The sequence below is a fragment of the Zootoca vivipara genome, chromosome 6 (genome assembly GCF_965207765.1).
Source record: "Zootoca vivipara chromosome 6, rZooViv2.hap1.1, whole genome shotgun sequence".
NCBI classification, from domain to species: Eukaryota; Metazoa; Chordata; class Lepidosauria; order Squamata; family Lacertidae; genus Zootoca; species Zootoca vivipara.
The window spans coordinates 83,733,356-83,754,259 of record NC_142589.1 but is presented as its reverse complement, the minus strand read 5'-3'; the positions used below and the strand labels follow the sequence as shown (position 1 = coordinate 83,754,259).

The 20,904-nt window shown below is 53.9% G+C and overlaps 1 protein-coding gene across 2 annotated transcripts; it reads left to right on the top strand.

The window, feature by feature from the left end:
* Window positions 1-168: 168 nt before the first annotated feature.
* On the top strand, window positions 169-16,843 carry SPPL2B (signal peptide peptidase like 2B). 2 transcript variants are annotated; one of them, XM_035119530.3, is made up of 15 exons: window positions 169-264; window positions 2,906-3,025; window positions 5,485-5,667; window positions 8,295-8,384; window positions 8,640-8,779; window positions 9,355-9,497; window positions 9,589-9,685; window positions 11,100-11,216; window positions 11,591-11,672; window positions 11,952-12,026; window positions 12,299-12,361; window positions 12,839-12,938; window positions 13,335-13,412; window positions 14,401-14,561; window positions 15,408-16,843. In XM_035119530.3, the coding sequence occupies exons 1-15, from the start codon at window positions 196-198 to the stop codon at window positions 15,717-15,719; spliced, it is 1,830 nt and encodes a 609-aa protein (XP_034975421.3). In that variant the 5' UTR covers window positions 169-195; the 3' UTR covers window positions 15,720-16,843. The 2 variants fall into 2 exon arrangements, with proteins under 2 accessions (XP_034975421.3, XP_088528996.1); XM_088672870.1 differs by having other exon boundaries at window positions 14,401-14,637.
* Window positions 16,844-20,904: the final 4,061 nt, after the last annotated feature.

The following is a 20,904-nucleotide window of genomic DNA, read 5'->3' as shown; positions in this document are numbered from 1 at the left end:
GCTTTTTAAACGTTCCTATCTATAACGTGGTTGTGTGACTCTCCGCCCCCCCAGTCCCTAAGCGCCCAGAGAAAGAGAGCGGCTTCCTGTCCGAGTTGCTGGCTAACCGGGAGCTCACTTCCTGTTTGTACCGGAAGCAGAACCCCCTCCCTCCCTCGCCCCTCCCCCGGGTTCCAGGGAGGACAAAAGGCGGCGATGGCGGCGGCGGCGGCTTCCCTGGGGCGGAGAACCCTGCTCGGGTCGTGGCTGCTCCTGGCGGTCCAGGTGAGGAGGAAGAGGAGGCTCTTCTCATGCAAAGAGTGGGGCTCCTCTCTAGTCCTCCCTCGCGTCCGAGAGGCGGGGTCGCGGGGGGGGGAGGCGCTCCGGTTCTTCGGCTGCCCTTATTCCATCAAGGGGGAGTCTCAGTTGCCCCCTCCACGAAATGGGCTGAAGCCACGCCGCCTCGTAGGAAGCGGGCTATCTCCACCTGTGGCGCTAGGGACCCCCGAGGGTCTTCCAGTCCAGCCCCCTGCAAGGCAGGAACCTTTTGGCCCGGGATCCCGAGATGGGCTTCGCATGCTGCACCATTTCCCTTGGAGCAAAGCAGCTTGAAGGTTTGATCCCCGCCTGGGACAGCTTCATATTCTTGCGCTGCAGAGGGTTGGACTAGATGATCCTCAGGGTCCCTTGCAACTTTGTGGAAAGAGTTCTGCAGGAAGCTGGTTTGCTGTGCTCAGTCTGGTGCAGCCCTTTGGGTGTGGAGCCAGGGCGCTCTGCCCTGCTGAGCTGCAGGACCTAACCCTTTGAAACAAAGGGGGCTGCTAGTCCTCATGGCTTCTGCCTTGCCCAGAGTCTGGCCCTTGGGAGCTGTCCAGCTCAGCGTCACCTCCGCAGAGACTGGCAGCCAATGGCTCTCCAGGAAGAACTGATCCTGGATCCTGCATGCACAGCAAGCATGCCATCATTGGGATGTGGCCCTTCGCTGCTGTTGGGGTATGAGGGTCATTTTTGCTCAGGCCCCCTGCAGTAATGGGCTTAGGAGTTGCTGTATGGAAAAGTCTGCAGGCAAATGCTTTGACCAGGAGGGAGGGAAGTGTTAAACATATTCAGAGACACACAGAGAGAAATAGCACATAGCACTTGGGTGTTGACAAGTGTATGAATGGACTTGCTGCCCCAGTGATGCAGGTTGAGCTGTGCCCTGCGCCTTGGTGGTGCTGCTGCTGTTGTCACAGCCTCAGTTTCCCCTTCCATGCAATGGGCCCAGTGCACCAGGAAGAAGTCTGCAGGGTCAGCCCAAATGGGTTGCTCAGCCCACGAATCTTGTTTCCACACTGGCAGAAGGTGAGCACAGCCACTTTCTCCAGGGGAAGCCCCAGGGGGGCTCCTTGGGCAAGACACCTAATCTTTGTCTTGGGTGGGGGAAGACGCCCTGTTTAAATTGTTGTTCCTATGAATTGTTAGCTAGCCTAGTGGCCCTCCTGGGTCATGAGAACGCTGCCATGGCCACCCATAGAGGCGGCCATCCTGGGTACACCTCCCCAGGAAAGGTGGTGGTGGGACTTTATCGTGTGTGTGTGGGGGGAATGAACTTAATTTGCCCTTTTGCATTTAGCAGCTGGTAGGGATCCCCCATCCAGCTGTTTGGGGGGTGCCAGCATGTGCCAGTGACTGCTCTCACCTGTAGCTAAACAGCCTCTCCTGCAAAAACAAACAAACAAACAAAAACCTCATCCAGGACATTCAAAGTCCTTTGCAGCTGCTGTTGTGACCCTCTTGGCAACTAGATACTGTACTTTGCTGAGGTGAGGAGAGAACTGGTGACGTCCCAGCTGGCGCCAGGCAAGGGGTGGTCCAAGAACTGAGCCGCCTCAAAGAATCTCAGGAGAGAAGGGTGTGATAGCAACCACCACAAAGTCACACATCCCAAAGGGCCCCCTTCGCCCCCTGGGTGTTGGAGAGCAGCCAGTGGGTGGAGTATTGAAGCCCCCTGAGAGACAGGGTTGTGCACCTCGGGTGCAGTGGCTGCAGAAACGGCATGCCTTGGAAGACCCCAGCAGGATGGGGCCTTGCCCTCAAGGGATTCCCTACAGCATCCATCTCTGGAGAGCTAGGCTGTGTTGCTTGTGGTGGTTTTGGGACTCTCCCTTCCTCCAGGTGGAGACAAAGACTTGAGCCCTCTAATCTTACACCCCCAGCAGTTAAGTGGCCGGTTCTTCCCTAGTGAAGGTGAGAGAGATTCCCAACCCAAGTTGCCAACTCCGGTCACAATGTCCTCACACACACCCCTGTTGGCTGGGGGGGGGGGTCTGCCCATAAATCCTGGTGGACAGCAAGGGTCATGTGGGAAGCCCCAAAGGCATCCTGAGTCCAGATTGTGTGGGACTTTGAAGCAGCACCTGGGAGCCTGCAAAGTTGATGGGAAGTTGGAGTGATGTGCAGCACCCCCTCGCTTTCCTCTTGCTGCCTAGTTCTTGCCCCCTTTTGCGTTTTCAGTCAGTCCTGTGCAGGGAGTTTTCCCCCTCCCTCGTAACACTAGGACTTGTGGGCCTCCCATGAAGCTGAATGTTGGAAAATTCAGGGCAGGTGAAAGATGGGACTTATTCACGCAGTTAAACTGTGGAACTCCCTTCCCCAGGGGAGGTAGTGATGGCCACCAAACTTAGATGGCTTTGAAAGAGGATTAGACAAATTCATGGAGGAGAATAAGGTTATAAATGGCTGTTAGCCAACCTCCGGGGTTGGAGGCAGTAATGCTTCTCAATCCCAGTTGCTGGAAGCCACAAAAGAGGGCTCTTGTGCTTGAATCTTGCTTGCTGGTTTCCCTTTGGCCTGATCCAGGAGGTTTTTCTTTCATTCTTATGGGAGGTGAGCCCGGATGCTGCCGGGAGTGATGGGAAGCAAATCTTCTCCCTCTGTTTTCCAGGTCTCCTGTGAGTTTGGCATGGTCCGCGTCTTCTCCGAGAAGGGGAGTTCCAAGGGGAAGGACTACTGCATTCTTTTCAACTCCCAGTGGGCTCATCTGCCCCATGACCTGGGCAAGGCGGTGAGTGGCTCCTGCGGCACCTCAGCTGGCAGGGAACGAGCCCTTCCCTAGGGTGGCACCTGCCCTGCTTATCATCATTGTTTACATCTCTAGCCCATCCTTGGTCAAGTTAATGATTCCAAAGTGGATGATTAGTCACAGAAAGTCATGGAAGCATAGAGTTGGAAGGGACCGCAAGAGTCATCTAGTCCAGAGGTTTTCAACCTTTTTGAGTCCACAGTTCCCTTGACCAACTACATTCTTTCTGCAGCAACCCCTGTGGGGCTCAGGAGCCCAGTTATATCACCCCTTTATCAAACACCCTCCCTTATGGAGTGTTCCCTCAGCCCCCTCTCCTCGGGAGTCCTCTGGGCAAACACAGCTGCCGCCGCCACCTCATCCCAAAGGGAGGTGCCTCCTCACACTGCCCCACAAGGAAGCACCCCCTGGCCAGCCCCAGAGACACCATTCACCTGGGGAACTTGTTGCCAGAGCTGCTGCAGGAAACAACTGTGCAAGCCTTTGGGAGACAGGGATGCAAGAGGGCATAATAGGAAGGAGGGAAGGAAAGAGGGACAGAGGTTAGGGTTGCCTGTGGCACCCCTGACTATCCTTTAAGGCACCCCAGGGTGCCACGGCACACAGGTTGAAAACCACGGATCTAGTCCAACCCCCTGCAATTCCGGAATATTTCCCCCCTACGTGGGGCTCAAACCCACAATGCTTCAGTTGAGATTCCTACTTTGCAGGGGGTTGGGCTAGATGACTCTCGGGGTCCCTTTCAACTCTATAACTCTGAGATTAGGAGCCACACATAAACTTTGAAACCCTTTTGTGTGTTTGTGTAAACGTATTACCGTATTTTTCGCTCCGGACCATAGGGCACACCTCTTTTTTAGGGTGCACCAGACCATAGGGCACACCTCGTTTTTAGTGGAGGAAAACCAGAAGATTTCCCCCCTCCCCGGTTTTCCTCCTCTAAAAGGCTGGGAGGGGGGCGCTGGGAGGGGGAGCGAAGTAGGCAGCGGCGGTGGAGGGACCAGTCCGGCTTCCCCTGCCTTCCCCGCCCCCTTGCGACACCGGCTTTCTCGCTGAATGCGGTGGGGGGGGCGGAGGTGATGCTGCCGCTCGCAAGAGATCGGAGCCTGCATTTGGGAAAAACACAGCGTAGCACTGTGTCCCAACCGCAGGCTCCAATCCCTGCTCTTGCGAGGGGCAGAGGTGGGCAGCTGCAGAGGAGGACGGGGACGGAGAAGCACCCGAAAGGAGCCCTTTCGGGTGCTCTTTCTCCGCCCGCCCCCCAGCCTCTGACGCTGCCCACGTCTGACGCTCTCAAGAGATTGGAGCCTGCATTCAGAGACACAGCGTAGCACTGTGTCTCTCCTGACCGCAGGCTGCGATCCCTGCTCTTGCGAGGGGCAGAGGCAGGGAGGCGGCCTTGCCGCTAGCAAGAGCAGGGATTGGAGCCTGCAGTTGGGAGAGGCACTGGCTCAGCGGCAGAGGCATCCCTCCGCTTGGACTGCAGTGGCAGCTGAGGGATCCCGCTGCTGGAGCCATGTCATTCGCTCCATAGGACGCACAGAGATTTCCCCCTTACTCTTGAGGAGGAAAAAAGTGTGTCCTATGGAGTGAAAAATACAGCATTTCTTTTGTCAGAGAGCAATTATTGTCAGAGAGACGAAAATTGAAAGGTGAGAAACCAAACTACAAAGCAGCCACGTAGGATGAGTCCCATTGCCCAGGGGTTAAAGTAACAAAGTCCAAGAAAAGACTATCACATTGTTATCAGGTTATTAAGTCTAGTTCAAGATTTGCATGGCTGGGGATGAGGGTTGTCTTGAAAATGATGGTTCCGTTGTACATGCATAATAAAGGAATGCCAAATCATATTGAAAGTGCCTGAAGATGTTAGTCCTCACTGAAATTTCAAATTACGCGTGATTTTCTCCATTATAGCCTCTTTACGAGAGTGGTGCCAAGCGCTCAGTGTAAGAGTTAGGACTGTTTTCCATTAAGTTGCAATGACTATTTCATCATCCAAAATCATATATGGAACCAATTATTTTGGCAATCTAACTCACTATCATAAAAAGAGCTAAGTAGCATTAATTTTGGACAACAAACAGTAGTGATCATTTTGGCCAAATTCAATTTCGCCCTTGCAGATCTTGGCACACATGCTTCCTGATGTGGCAGGAGCTGGTCCTTCAAGGATTGGGGCCCTAAGTCATTTAGGAGTTTGTAGGCTAGCACCAAACCCATGAATTAGAGCACCCTCCCCTTGGGCCTCAGCTGGCGCCCGCTTCGTGATCCTTTCGGCCCTGGGGTGAAACACCTTTCTTTGCTCAGGCCTGTTGGAGCTGCTTGTTGCATTTGGGGCATTCTGAGATTCCTTTGTTGTTCCTCTGAAGCTGAGGAGCAGCTTAGAGGGCTCTGTTTTCCTCTCCTCATGTTCTCCTCTTCCTCCTTTCCTCCTCCAGTCTCTGCTGCAGCTGCAGGACCAGACGGTCTCCGTCCTGTGTGCTCCTTCAGACGTTCCCGACGGCGGCTTCAGCAGCACCATCCCCATGGTCATGCGGGGCAACTGCACCTTCTATGAGAAAGTCCGGCTGGCCCAGATCAACGGGGCAAGGGGGCTGCTGATCGTCAGTCGAGAGAGGCTGGTGAGTCCCTGGGGAGGGGCGGGGAGAGAAGGTGACACTCCTTCCTGCTGCCAGCCTGGTGGGAATTAGCCTGGCATTTGTAGCCCACCCTCTTTCCCCTAAGGAGCTCCAGGTGGCGTCCATGCGTCTCCCCGCTCTCCATATTATCCTCACAACAGCCCTGTGAGGAAGGCTAGGTTGAGAGTTGGCAGCTGGCCCAAACTTCATGACTGTGTGGTTTCACCTTTTAAGTTGCGTTACTGAAATAAATGCACTTTTCGACGATAACCAGAGGGTTAGAGTAGGGTCATATATGTCCACAGCCCTTAGCCTTAACACCGGCTCCCCACAGGGTTGTGTGTTGAGTCCCCTGCTCTGTACCTTCTATACGTATGATTGCACAGCTATCCACTCCAGCAACAAAATCATCAAGTTTGCTAGTGACACCACTGTGGTGGGGCTCATTTCTTGAGGGGATGAGTCTGCCTATCGGGACGAGGTGGAGCGGCTCTGTGTTTGGTGTGGAGATAATAATCTGGTCCTTAATAATGCCAAGACCAAGGAACTCAAATGAAGGGCTCCCTTTTGAATCTTTTCTGTCTCCTTTAGACCTAGTGCCCGAAGCCATTATCTTACAACAACTTCAAGGTCACCACTAGGATGTTTTGGTAGGCAGGAGCAGAATGACAGGAGCAGAATGACAGAGCAGCCTGCCTCTACATTGGTACCTCGGTTTACAAACACAATTGGTTCCAGAAGTCTGTACTTAACCTGAAGTGTACTTAACCTGAAGCGAACTTTCCCATTTAAAGTAATGGAAGGTGGATTAATCTGTTCCAGACGGGTCCGCGGAGTACTTAAACTGAAAATACTCAGACCAAGGCGTACTTAAACCGAGGTATGACTGTATTCCAAAAGTCAATTGCTGAAGTAGAAACAGTAAAAACTTTGCAACAAAGTCTCTGAATAAAGGAAATTTTATATCCACCTTTACTCTGTAGAATAAGAAGGGTAACTATGTAACTGCAGCAGGAATTTATTCACTTTAACACTTGTACAGGTCCTTTGACAGTAGAGCGGAAACCGAAAGTAAGAAAGTATCAGACTGATTGTTAAATCATAATGGTGTCTCACTCTCTGGCTGGGAGGTCGTTTCCAAAAGGAAAGACGGCTCTTTAGCGAGCAAAATCCTCTTTACAGGGAAGTTCAAAGGAAAAAACCCACCCCCTACCCCTGCTTAGAGGGGGAGTTCGCTGATTGCCTTAGTAAAGGTAAAGGGACCCCTGACCATTAGGTCCAGTCGTGACCGACTCTGGGGTTGTGCGCTCATCTCGCATTATTGGCCGAGGGAGCCGGCGTATAGCTTCCAGGTCATGTGGCCAGCATGACAAAGCCGCTTCTGGCAAACCAGAGCAGCACATGGAAACGCTGTTTACCTTCCCTCTGTAGCGGTTCCTATTTATCTACTTGCATTTTGACGTGCTTTCGAACTGCTAGGTTGGCAGGAGGTGGGACCAAGCAACGGGAGCTCACCCCGTCACAGGGATTCGAACCGCCGACCTTCTGATCAGCAAGCCCTAGGCTCAGGGAAGTTTAAAAGACAATTTTTAAAGTCCGTGGCTGCAGCTTCTCCGCCACTGCTTTCACTTTTTATCCAGCAGAAAGGAGCGACCTCCGTAATTTTAGCTCTCTTTCTGTGACCTGATTTTCCAAATTTAGCCCGGTTAATTAGGTACTCACGGTAAAGTCTTTCCATTTTGTCAATGAAGAATTGACCGCTGGTGCCTTACGGACAACGAAGCTTGGCACTCTTTGACATAAGCGTTGGATCCATAGCACCGCGACTCCGACCCTTTTGCTCTCAGGGCTCCAAAAAGGGGCTTACCGGGGAGAGGGGAGTTCGCTGGTGGTGCCCGCCAGATCACCAGGTCCCCAAGACACCCTTCCTGGGGTCTTTTCCAGGGGTCCACTGCGCTTTTGCTGTTTCCCCCACCTTCAAAGGGCCGAGGTCTCTCCAGACGAAGGGACCTCCATCCGATATGGCCGCGTGATCAATTAAAAAGAAACGGGGGAATTGTAATTTATGTAAACCCAAAATTGGAAACAAAACAAATTTTTAAAGATCATGAAGGTAGGGTACTGGGAGTTCAGTTAACAAGAGGGAATGAACAAATAGTTATCGCAGGTTTATATGCACCTAATGGAACTAAGACAATTTTTTAAAGGGATGTAGAGCTCCATCTCTGCCTTGTCCTGTGTGGTTCTACTCATCTGACTTTTTAATTTTCTTCGCTTTCTGCATGTCGTCCCTTCTGAGATTAATGTTCCCCTTCAAAATCTTTTCTGAACAATTAAGAGTTCTTAGGAAGCCGTTCATCTCCTCTTATGGGGGTGAGAGGCTCCCTCCCTCCCTCCCCCCTCCTGCTGCTGTTCCTCTTGCAATGGGTGTTACCCCCAAATGCGCAGCAGCCATTGATGAGTTAGGCTGGGGATGAGTCCCGTGAGCTGGGAGGACTGGGACAAACAGAGGAGGATTGGGGCCTGCCTGCACTTCTGAGTTTGACGCACCCTTTGGCTTTGGGGGTGGGCACGTTGGGAGGGGGTGGTGCGTGTGGCATCACTTTGCTCTCCCCCCTCATCCCCTCCAGGTCCCGCCGGCTGGCAACCGCAGTCAGTATGAGGAGATTGACATCCCGGTGGCTCTGCTGAGCTACGCGGACATGCTGGATATTGGCAAGGTGAGACCCCGTCCGAGTTCCCCAGTCAGGGGCATTGGGGGCAGCACTGCCTTTTGGGCCCCCAAGAGTTTAGGCCAGTCACACACTGGCATTTCCTGGAGGACGTCCTGTTTCCCGGAGGGTAGATTTTTCCTGGGGCAACTCTTTTTTAGGGTCAGCTGAGCTCCCTTCTCTCTCTCTCTCTCTCTCTCTCTCTCTCTCTCTCTCTCTCTCCCTCTCCCTCTTCCTCTTCCTCTTCCTCTTCCTCTTCCTCAGAGCTTTGGGCCCTCGGTCAAGGTGGCCATGTATGCGCCCAACGAGCCAGTCTTGGACTACAACATGGTGATCATCTTCGTGATGGCTGTGGGGACGGTGGCTGTCGGAGGCTACTGGGCAGGGAGCAGGGATGTCAAGAAGTGAGTTGGGGCAGGGGGCCAGTAGAAGCCCCTCAGGGGCATCCAGCCCAGCTCCCTGCAGTGCCATGGGGCTCATCCTGCCTTCTTGGCTGTTCTGAGCTGCTCTCTCTGGAATCAAAACATGTGGGACCTCTGAAGAAGCTGCCACCTGCTAAGTCCAAGGCACCAGCCCCTGGGAATACATAGAAGGTGTTTGGTGAGGTGTCGAGGCAGCACAGGATCCAGGATCCGTAGGATTCCTTGCATCCATGCCCAATCATTGAGCTCTTGGAGGGAGTCACTGCTAGGGGTTCCTCCCATGACTTCTCAAATAGCCTGATAGGCTGCCTCCTCCATGCGTTTCCCACGGAGCCGGTAGCTACCACTCACATCTCATGGCTGCAAATGATTTCGTGAAGCGTGGAGACGGGCTGCTTTGCCGGGGGTGGGGTGGGGAGAGGCTGGCAGCCCTGAGCATCATTTGGGAGTTGCTGAGCCCTCGCAGGATGCTTCCCCTCTCGTCGGCTGGCCCCTCCATGAGTAGTACAGTTCCAGCAAGGGCCTCCAGCCTCGGCTTGACCTCATCTCCCTTGCAGGCGGTACATGAAGCACAAACGGGACGACGGAGTGGAGAAGCACGAGGACGAGACGGTGGACGTCACCCCCATCATGATCTGCGTCTTTGTGGTCATGTGCTGCTCAATGCTCGTCCTGCTCTATTACTTCTACGACCACCTAGGTACTTGCGCTGGCTTCTCAGTGCTCTTCTGCAGCCTCCCTCCAGCCCTTTGTCTTCATTCATCCTTCCTTGTCCCCTTTCCCCCCTGCAGTGTATGCCATCATTGGGATTTTCTGCCTGGCGGCTTCGATCGGCCTCTACAGCTGCCTTTCCCCGTTTGTCCGAAGGTTTCCTCTGGGGAAATGCAGGTAAGAGGCAGAAGACGGTCTTGCTTTGCCACCTTTGGCTAAGTGGCCCTGGCACGTGAAGCTTGCGGGGGCCAGTGGACTGGGTTCAAATCCTGCCTGGCCATAGACACACACACACCCATGGAAAGAAACAGGTTATCGGGGCATGAATGCTTGTGGGGGGCTGGACAGAACCCCAAACCCTCTTCCTTTGGGACTTGGGAGCAGCTGTGCTTTAGCTTTCCCTCTCTGATATATTTTTATTTTGCTGGCTGCAAAATATTAATGTGTGGGGGCTGTCGGTTTTTGTTGCTGCTGGTCTCGTTTAGCAGCCAGTATCTAGGAAACAAGCTCTGAATTCTTAAATGCATTAGATGGGCAAGATGTGGATCTATTGCTCCTCCTTGTATGTGTTGGGCAGGGCGGGATCCCTTCTTCCATGGCTCTCTGGGCTCCCTCCCGACTCTCAGCTGACTCTCAGCTGCACAAGAAAAGGGACCTTGTTGTTGCAGAAAGGTCCTCGCTTCCACTGCAAAAAGATGAAAGCAATGAAATTCTGTGCCTCACCAGATCTCGTCCCTGGCAAGCAGGCAGAAAACCCACCCTGTGCGCTTTGCAAGTGCGCAACTGCCCTTTCTAAGGGCATGTTGCCTTGTGGGGTTTTGAATCTGTGCAAGGCAGGTCTGGTTGTATTTGCTTCCTTATGCTGGGATCTCCGAGATATTTTTGCCTTTTTCTTGCACAGGTCAGACAAAGAGAGTAGGAGGGGGGCCTGTTCTGAGCTACATAAAAGAGCAGAAAGTCCTGCCCCAGGACAAAAAATGAAGGGCATGAATCCTGAGCTCAGCCATTTATTATTATTTATTAAATGTGTATGTTGCCCTATATCTGCAGACGTCAGAGCTGTGCCCCTGTTTGTGGGGGGCTCCTGGATTTGGCCCCCGACCCCTTTTCCCTCGGTCCTCAAAAGCCTCCACACCAAGCGCGAGGGGAGGGGGGGTTGAGTGGGTGGCACTGAGCAACTTAAGAGGGAGGGAAGTGTCTTTTTGAAGCATCCCTGAGCCCATAGAATAGAAAAAATAGTCTGTCTGCTGAGTTTGGTGACCTTGGCTCTGCCTGACAGCAGCTCTCCAGCGTGGCCTCGGGCAGGGAAGGTTTTTCCCCAACACCTCCTCCCCTGAAGATTCTGCCCGTGGGGATGAATATGTAGTGCCTTGGCAGAGCACCTGCTTGGCATGCAGATGCAGAAAGTGCCAGGCTCTCTCCAACTCAGGCTGAGCAAAGACTCCTTCCCTGGAGACCTGCTGCTGCCAGCCTGTGGAGGCAAACCTGCCCTCGATGGAACAGGCCTGATTCGGCATCAGGCAGCTCTCTGGGGTCCCTCTCCCTCTTGCCAAGTGGGGTGCAGGCCTCTCACCCCACCTCTTGCCCTCAGGGTACCCGACAACAACCTGCCCTACTTCCACAAGCGCCCCCAAGTGCGCATGTTGCTCCTGGCTGTCTTCTGCGTCGCCGTCAGCCTGGTCTGGGGCATCTTCCGCAATGAGGACCAGTGAGTGATGCGGCGCCTTTTGGGCTCTCCCCTTGGGATGGGTGGGGGGGCACCTGTCCCTTCGAAGAGCCTCTTGCTCCCCCCCCCCACGTGCTATTTTGCGCCTCTCAGCTACATCAGTTGCACCAGAAAGGTTTTCTTCCTCCTCTGCTCTTGCCCTTCTGCAGCTCTGGGCGCAGGGTGAAATGGGACCTTTGGCAGGGTGGAGGGAACATCCAGAACACACCCCAGCTGGCCATGGGGACTCTTTCTTGAGAGGAAGTGGGATGGGGGGAGAGAGCCCAAGGGGAAGTGGCTTGACCCTTCTCCCTCTGCTGTTGGAGGGGGTGGGCCCATTTGCCGTCTGTCCTGAGCCATGGCCATTCCTCCCCCAGGTGGGCCTGGATCCTGCAAGACGCCCTGGGAATCGCCTTCTGTCTTTACATGCTCAAGACCATCCGCTTGCCCACCTTCAAGGTAAGGCCTTGCGGGGGGGGGGAGACTTGGGGAGGGGGCTCATCCCCAGGACAGTGGGGAGGGAGGCTGACATGGGCCTGAGGCCACCTCTCAATGTACTCTGCGACTCGAGGGCCAGAAGAAAGCCAACCTGGGGGAGTGGGGGGGGGCAGAATCAACAGTGACCCTCTGGGAGTGGCTCCCCTCCCTTCCCCACTTCAGGGAAGGCCAGTTGGGGGTTGCGGAAGGGAAACCCCGAGCTCCTCTCACCTCCTGCCCTTTTTCCCTCCTGCCCCCCAGGGCTGCACGCTGCTCCTCCTGGTCCTCTTTGTCTACGACGTCTTCTTCGTTTTCATCACGCCATACTTGACGAAGGTGCATAATTGGCCTGCCAGGGTGGGCAGGGGGTGGCCAGTCCCCCATGGGCATTGCAAATGGGGGTGCTGGAGGAGTCAGAGTTGGGCCGGGTCTTTCCCCTGGGGCCATCGGAAGTCCCTTCCTGATTCCCTGACTGGGATGCTTTCCCCAGAGAGGCTCGCTTGGTGCCATCATTGCATGTCTTCGGGCACCAGGCAAAAACATTCCTCTTCCCCCCCAAGCCTCTTTCTTTTTTTGTCCTCTTGCCCCTCCTCACGTTTTCCTTCCAGACAGGAGAGAGCATCATGGTGGAAGTGGCTGCCGGCCCGACAGACTCTGCCACTCACGAAAAGGTGAGGGGCTGCCAGAGCGTCCTGGGTTTTGGTAGGGGGAGACGGCCTCTTCCCGGTAAACAAAATGGAGGTGATGCAGGATGAGCCTGGGAGAAGGCCAGAGGTCGGAGGGGAGTCATGGTCCAAACACGTAGTGGACCCAGGGCATCCCCAGCCCCATGATCTAGGCCTAGAATGGCCCAGAGACCCCTCAGCCATAAGGGAAGAGGCGTTGGGAAGCACCCCTGGAGAGCAGGCAGGTTCAGTTTTGGGTTCTGGTCAGGCCTGAGAAAAGGTACTTCTGGGGTTCCTCCGTCCTTCTCCTTGGGCACAGGGCACTTTCCCCACGCCTGGGGGGGGGCTTTGGGTTGTGCCATCCCCTGTCGCCCCTTCCTCACCTTTAACTGCCAGATACCCTCTTTGGGACAAGGGCTTGTGGGAGCTTTGGCCCCGTTTGGGGCAGCTTGTTGACCTGGATGGACCCCCTTCCCTCGGCAGCTTCCGATGGTGCTGAAGGTGCCCCGACTCAACTTCTCTCCGCTGGCGCTGTGTGACCGACCCTTCTCCCTCCTGGGATTCGGGGACATTCTGGTTCCAGGTAGGCCCTCTCCCTTCCCACCTTGCTGGGGGGGGGAGGTTTCTTTGGGGCTGAGCCCCTGCTCGGCCCGCAGAAGGCAAAGAAGAGCCCCCAGCCTGGCCCTAAGAGGAGAGGGCAGGGTCCCTTAGGGCTGGTCCAGTGGGAATGCTGCCTTCTCCTCCCTTGAAAGAGGGCTGGCGGCCAGGCAGCTCAAGGGAACCGCTGCTCCTAGAGACAGTCTACCTTTGAGGGCCAAGCCACAGCCTCCCTGCTGCCCCACTTGGAGGATGCTGGGGGGGGGAGAGCCCTCCAGGGAGTGTCCCTGCTTGGCCTTGTCACTCCATGATGCAGACAGTGGATGGGGGGGGGTTTTGCCCTCCTTCCCTTGCCTCAGGCTCCCTCCTCTTTCCTCCCCAGGTCTCCTGGTGGCCTACTGCCATCGCTTTGACATCCAGGTCCAGTCCTCCCGGGTCTATTTTGTCGCTTGCACTATTGGTACGTCTGGCTCCCCCACCCCCACTGAACCCTTGCCAACACCTGCCTCCCACTCCTCCCTTGGGAAACCCAGCGGCCCCCTCTTCTTACCTCCCGCCCCACCCTGGACTGGCGGAGTTCATTTACGTGCCACGTTTCTGCCATGCGCTGTGCCGAAAGCAGCAGCTATGCAGAGCCTCAAACTGCAGAGCCTGCCGAAATTCGGCGGCAGCGCTGCCTTTCAGCTCTTGTCCTGAGAAGTGGCTCTCTTGTGGGTGGATCGGGGCCCTTGGGAGCCCGCTGGGCGCAGCCCATCTCCACGTGTGCAACAGGACTGGCGGCGTTAGTGCAGTCTTGAAAGGATCCCTGCATTGCTTTGCCCCTAGCAGCAAGTTTTCTCCCAGCAACAGGGTTCCCATAGCAACAGACTTCTTTATTAGACAGGCTCTGAAGGAGAGAAGGGTGCTGACTGTTATAAGGCTGGGCGATAATTGATATAACATCCAAAATCAGCCTGACATTCATCTCGTCATATCGCTTCCATAATTTTTGACAATTGGCAATATATCACGAATCATGATGTGGGTGTGTGCATAGCACAGCTGTGCAAAAAATCCTGGTGCAGGAAAAACCGTAAAGCCTCTCCGTAGCTCCATCCTCATTTCAGACATCATGGTACATTAGTCCGTCACAATGTTTAGCTGGTGATATATCACAAAGTTGAAAACCAAATATTTCCCAGCCATAGCTGTTCCTCTGTCCAGATTGCTGAAGAGCAGAGAGGGGGAATGATTCTCTGTGCCAGGTTTTCCTGCCTTTTCCATTATAATTTGTGATGTTCCATAAATCCTTGAAGCAGAGCTGGAAGGGGCAGAGGTGTTTATTTTATTCCCGTGTGAGAATTCACCCACAGATGAGCTGAGCTGAGAAAGACCGGGGGGGGACCTTTCTGGGTGACTGCCAGCTGAAAAGGAGGCCCCCCCCTTCTCTCCCCTGTCTCCCACTGCAGCCTACGGCCTGGGCCTCCTGGTGACCTTTGTGGCGCTCGCTCTGATGCAGAAGGGGCAGCCGGCGCTGCTCTACCTGGTGCCGTCCACACTCCTCACCAGCTTCGTGGTAGCGCTCTGGCGCAAGGAGCTGCCCATGTTCTGGACGGGCAGTGGATTTGCGGTGAATACCACTTTGATATGAGTCTCCTCCAGAAAAGGCCAATGTTAGGATAAAAGCCTCCCTAATTAGATTTAAAGTTGAGTAAAACTCTTGTTGGCATTATCCTCCACCCCCCCAAAAGGGAGCAATGAAATACTTTTGCTTTTTGGAAGTGGCTTTTGCAGACCTCCCCCCTCCCCCAAAAGGAGGCCACCATTCACGGCTGGGGGTGAGGGAGGATGGCACATTGGGGGGGGGCAGAGAAGCCACTGATGGCCAGCTTTCCTCCCCACAAGTCGTGATTCCTGCATTGCATGCAGTTGGACTAGATGACCCTCAGGGTCACTTTCCAGCTCCACAGTTCTTCTCCATCACTCGGGGGGCAGAGGGGGGGTGCCCGTCTTGGAAAGGGGGCAAGAGGTGTTCATGCGTGTTGCTGGATCAGGCCTGAGGGCTCCCCGCAAGCAGGAGCCCTTCCACCTTCCAGAGTCCAGCTGCCTCTGTAGTGCCACCGCCCAGGACTCCCATGTGGGGAGAGTTGCTGCCGTCACATGGGGGGGGGGTTTGAATGCTCAGCTGGGTGGGAGGATCCAGGCAGGACCCAGCCACCGGACTCCTCAAATGCCCTCAAAAGGCTGGCGTCAGGCTTGAAAGTGGAGATGGGGTTGGCCTGGGTGAACCGAATGAGCCCAGGCCTGTCTTGGCAGCCCCCCTGGTTCCACTGGGGCCAGTCTAGAGGGGAGCTGGACACTCCTGGGTGTCCTGGGCTGAATGAGGGGAGTGTCTGTACAAAAGTTACCCATCTCTCTCTCTTCCTCCCCTCCCCTCACCCCCTCCCCGGTAATGTGGGGCTGCTCCTGCTTACAGAAAGACCTACCTCAGCCCCCCTTGGTGATCTCCCCAGTCAGCTGTCCTGCGGCCCCCAAGGAGGAGGCTGCTCCATCATCTCGCCCAGAAGCCAAGGACCAGCCAGCCACCCCGACTCCCGTGGAAGACATGGTCAGTGGCGGCAGCGCCCCGGACAACGGAGGAGAGGAGTCTGGCTGTGCCCCCTTCCTGGAAGAGGAGCAGGAGGAGGCAGTAGCTGTACAGACTGAGCCCACAGAGGCTTCCCCACAGAAGCCCCATATAGAAGAGCCCGGCGCTTGGGAGGACGGGAGCAAGAGCCCCTCTGCCTAGGAGACCCCTTTCGCCCCCATCCCTCCCTCCCTTCCCCATCACAGACTAACTTGAGACTAACTACGAGACGGACTCTGCCGCCTTTCGCACCCAGCACCGACGCGCACCACGTCCCTTTGGCCATCCAGCGCCGGGAAGCTGCGTGCGAAGAAGAAAACAGGCGCTTCACTTCTGGCATCCCCCTCCTTCCCCAAAATATGGTGCTTAATGAAGGTCCCGGTTAGAATTTCAGCGATAGTTTTAAAAGTGAAATAGCAGATGCCTTTCCCTTCCTGTTTCATGATGCTGGGGTAGTATTCAGATAACTTTTCCTAGGAAAACAATAGGTATTATTTTGAGCTTTGAGGGGACAGTCTGGGCTGGCGTTTCTTAAGGATCACTGAGGTGGTGAAGAGAGAAGGGCACACCCCCACCCCACTTCCTGCTTCTTTTCTGGCCTTGTCTGGGCTGGATTCTGTTGCTTCCAAAAGACCTTCCCCCCCCCAAAAAAAGGATCTCTGGTTTCTGCCACTTGCTTTGTTTCATTTGCCCTCCCATCGCACACTTTGGAACAAAGGCCTCTGGGAAGGGTCTGCTCCACCTTCCCATGTGGGGTGGGGGCAGTTGGGGGGCACCACCTCAGAGCTTGTGCTGTGGGGGGGGTGCTCTTCCACTCTGGAGCTGCTCTTGGGTATCTTCTGCGTGAGACACCCCCTCTTCCGCCTTTGGCAACAGGGCAGCCCAGCCCTGGAGGAGGAGGGGGGCTGATCCTGTATGGACACCCCTTCCCTCCTCTCTGGGTCTCTTTTTTTGGGGGGCCCTTTCCCCTCTGTGGGTCTTTGTGTGTATCTACTCCCCCCCCCATTATATCGCGTCGCGTGTTGTTGGTGACCCTTTTTTTGTTTTCTGGACTCAAGACGCATCAGTTCTGCCACATCTCCCGGCTTCTGCTGAGCATCTCCCTGGGGGGGGGGGGCTGCAGCCTCCCCCTCCCCTTTCGCTTGTGCAGAATGATGGGCGCTTGTCTTAGACACTGCAGGATTATGCCTTAATTTAAGCTATTTTATAAATAACGTATATGGGACTTTTATTTTACAAAAGCCGGTTGGGAGAATAAACTTGACAAAGCATCGGTCATGGAAGCAGTCCGGGCTCCGGAGTCTGTTTGTTCACCCCCTCCATCCCGTCCTGGGGGGGTCTTCTGGTTCTTGAAGCTCCTCTCAGCATCTCCTAGGGAGGTGGAGGGGGTGGTCTAGGCTGCTGGGACACCCCAGGCGCCACGCAGGCAGAGGCCCCCTTTCTCTCCTGCGTCAGGCAGGGAGGGGATGTTGGCCTCTGCAAATGGGGAGTGGTGGGGTTTCCCCACAAGGGCAGATGGTATTAGTGGGTTTGCCTTTGGGACCATAGCTGTCAAGTTCTCCCTTTTTTTAAAGGGAAATTCCCTTATGCTGAATAGGCTTCCTCGCAAGAAAAGGGACCCCTTCCCATTCCACACACACACCCTGCCTTGACTGGCAAAGGGGAGCTGCATTCTTTTATTCTTGGCCAAATTTGTCTACCGACCTTGTACCTGTAGATCGCAGGGCTCTTCACAAAATAAAATCGCCATATCAAAAAAGTGCAGAATAGAAATGAGAACAAAGACAACCTAATAATCCCTGGAAGTCGCAGGAGAGGAGTGGCTCAGATCCTGCTGGCAGGGTTCCCATTAAAGCACCCAGTCGGCCGCTTGGCCTCATCCAGCAGCTGCCTCTTCTGCTGGGATTTCCCACGGCAGCGTCTTCTATGGGCCACATTTATTCTTGCTCAGGAAGCCCTGAATTCAGCGACAAAAATTTTTACTGGGGTAAAAATGGCGAGTAAGACATTCTATTGTGGCAACCACAGTCCAGGTTTAAGGTGACATCTGGCAATGAGCTTATATACCTGTGTTTATAGCCCTGTTTGGTGTGCCAGAGGGTCTCAGGTTCTCTTCCCCACTGAGGCTGCTCAGGATCTTCAGCCGTGTTTAAGGGGGAACCCCGGAGAGAGATCCTATCCCAGAGTGGCCCCTGCAGCCTTCCTGTCCGTCCCAGGGAGGGTCTGCTACGTGACTCCAGCTGTCCTTTGGTACATGCTGTGCTCCCCGTCCTGACGCCACCTCTCAAATCTGGCTCTAGGCAGCAGCTCCACACAGCTGAGCTCTCGGGTTACTGCCTGGCTTTTGAAAGGGATGTTCAGGGCCCCATTGTTAACCACCATGGCCCAGGGGACCCCTGAAACCAGAAAGGCCAGTTTTGCGGGAGAAGGAAGGATGGCAGGCTTTGAAAAGGTGTGACCCAGGGAGGTGGAAATGGCAACACTCAGCTGGGGACTTGTCTGCCGTCTTCCACTTCCTCTTTCAGGACTAGCTGCTTTGTTTGCAGGAAGAGATCTGGTGGGGGTGTCCACAGGAGATTTGGAAAGGAGCCAGCATTGATACAGGTTTCTGGAGAGAGAGAGAAAAATCACAGCACCCCAAAAATCACTTTTGAGAGCTTCCCTCTTGCTTCACAAACGAAAGCTCTGACCCAGGCTTGCAGGTTTGCGAGTTCCTGGACAAGGATGTGGTGGTGTCCTTTGACCCTGGGGAGGGCTGTTGCCAGCAGAAGGTCCCACATTCAGACAGCAACACCCCCAGCCACTTCTCCCATGCCAGGAAATTGCTTATTTGCAGAATCTGAGCAGGGGGGTCAACAGTTTGACCTCTGCATGGCTTTCTTCTTTGTGGGGTTTTTTCCTGATCCTGGCCTAGTGCATCCAGGGCCCCCTTCCCCCCTCCTGGGGGGGGGGGCTTCTGCTTTGTGCCCAGTGTGCAGCTATTGGTGCTACAACTCCTCAGGGAGCCTCCTGGGCTCCTCAGGTCTTCCTTCTGCTGGGGCTGCTGGGTCCCTTTGCTGGCAGCAAAATGGAGATGGACAATGGGTGGCCTGGCAGGGTGCCCAGAGAGGGGGGTTAGAGGAGCCCCCCCCCTCCATTTCCCTTCCCAGCCAGTTCAAAGGCTCCACTGGCAGAACCTGAATGTGACTCATCTCGGCTGCAGAGAATCAAAGGCTGCCGGATGACAATGATCTCTTGTGCTCATCCATAATGATAAGCAGGTAACACAGGTGGCCTCTGTCTCTGCTCTGGCAGCAATAGGTTCTTCGGGGGGGGGGGAGATGGACATCCTCCTCCCTCTGCACCAGCTGATGCCTACCTGCTCAAAAGCATCCTTTTCACAATGACCCGCCTTACAGGGTGGTTCTCCAACTTCTGATCAAATCAGCAGCTCACCGCACACTTCCCAGGGCATTCCACTTTCCTAACTGGTTTTCTGGGTTTCTTTAAAAGACAGAGAAGGGGAATTGGCTCTGCTCAAGTGACAGGGTGCTTCAGGTTGCTTGCAATGTGCCCAGTTGTGCTTGGATTCCTCTGCAAAATAGCAGCATCCTGGAGGCTGGAGATCCTGACTCACCTCCAGCCATAGGAAGGAAAGGAAGGGGGATCAACCAGTGGGTGGGTGCTGACCTTCTTTGGCAATCCCTCGTAGCCAAGGAAGATTGTCTTCCATGAACATGGTTTTAACAGTGAGTCTGTAAGTGACTGTGGAGGCCACTTCTGGATCCACAAGCCTTTCCACAGTGGGGACATTGGCTTCCGGGTGGGAGTTTATCACAGTGTGGGTTTGCCAAGCATGCCTTCCTCTTAACACCTTTCTTCCTTTCGTCCTGAGTTTTGTCTTCAAAGCCCATGACACCTTTGGTAAAGGCTGTTCTCCAGTTGGAGCTCTCACAGGCTGATGTTTCTCAATCATCCATGCTTATACTGCATTATTATTATTTTAAGAATTGCTATGAAAAAGTCTTTAAACCTTTTTTGTTGAACACCAGCATTACACTTTCCATTTTTAAGTTCGGAATAGAGTAGTTGCTTTGGAAGACGATCATCAGGCATCTGAACCACATGACCAGTCCAACGAAGTTAATGTTGAAGAATCATTGCTTTGACACGGGTGATCTTTGCTTCTTCCAGTACACTGGCATTAGTTTGCCTGTCTTCCCAAGTGATGTGTAAAAAAAATTGGAGACACTGTTGATGGAATCTTTCAAGAAGTTGGAGATGCAGTTTATAAGTTTCATGTTTCACTAGCATACAGTAAGGTCGGCAGTACAATAGCTTTGTTTGTAAACAAGCATTTTGGTTTCCCTGCAAATGTCCCGGTCCTCAAGCACTCTGCACTTTAATCAGAGAAAGCTGCACTCGCAGAGTTCAGGCGAAGCTGGATTTTGGCATCAGTGTCATCCCTTGTGAAAAAATAACTGCCCAGATCGGAGAAGTGATTGACACTTTCCAACATTACACCACTGAGTTGGGTTTGTGGTGCTGCAGAGGGGTTGATTTGTGCTTGTTGGTGCAGCACTTTGGGTTTTTGGATGCTGAGCGATGAGCCAAGCTTTTTGTAAGCTTCTGCGAAGATATTTAGGTTGGTTCGGAGGTCGTCCTCTGACTGCACACACACTACATTGTCATCAGCATATTGAAGCTCTATGACAGAAGTTATGGTAACATTACTCTTTGCTTTCAGCCTACTCAAGTTAAAGAGCTTTTCATCTGTTCAGTATACTATGTTGGCCTGAATATAGCCCTCACTTTTTTCTGAAATTCCGACTGTGAAAAGTTAAAAGTGCAGCTTATATTAGCGATATTACAGTATGCAGCTAGGAGTGCGGGGCAAACAGTGCCAGGAGTGCCCAGTCCCCCGTCCTGTCCCCTAAGGCCGGGAAGGGAGAGAGCAAGGAAGGGGAAAGGCCGCCAACAACACAGTGTGACTCCCCCCCCCAATTATGCAGCCAGGAGCAGCTTATATTTAGGTATTTTTTTCTCTCCCCCCCCCCCCCAATTTTAAAGGTGTGGCATATATTCAAGTGCGGCTTATATTTGGGCCAATACAGTATGATTTCTGTTCTGGTGGGGAGTTTCCTTTTGACAAAGTGTAGGATTGTGGCAATTAAAATAATAAATAAAGCTGGGGTGATAACACAACCCTGTTTAACAACTGATCCTACTGTGAATTGTTCACTTTGAGAGTCATTGTTATCTGTGATTGTTGCTGTCATATCATGGAGGAGCCAAAGGATATTCACAAATTTATTTTCAGAAGGACAGTCCACAGGGCAGTGTGATTTACAGTGTTGAAGGCCTTAGT

What these genes read in the sequence shown, in the direction of transcription:
- SPPL2B (XM_035119530.3), top strand. Translation starts at nt 196, where the DNA reads ATGGCGGCGGCGGCGGCTTCCCTGGGGCGGAGAACCCTGCTCGGGTCG. An exon ending in ACTCTGCCACTCACGAAAAG is followed by an intron (nt 12,362 to 12,838) that starts GTGAGGGGCTGC and finishes TTCCCTCGGCAG; the next exon opens with CTTCCGATGGTGCTGAAGGT. An exon ending in CGGGGACATTCTGGTTCCAG is followed by an intron (nt 12,939 to 13,334) that starts GTAGGCCCTCTC and finishes TTTCCTCCCCAG; the next exon opens with GTCTCCTGGTGGCCTACTGC.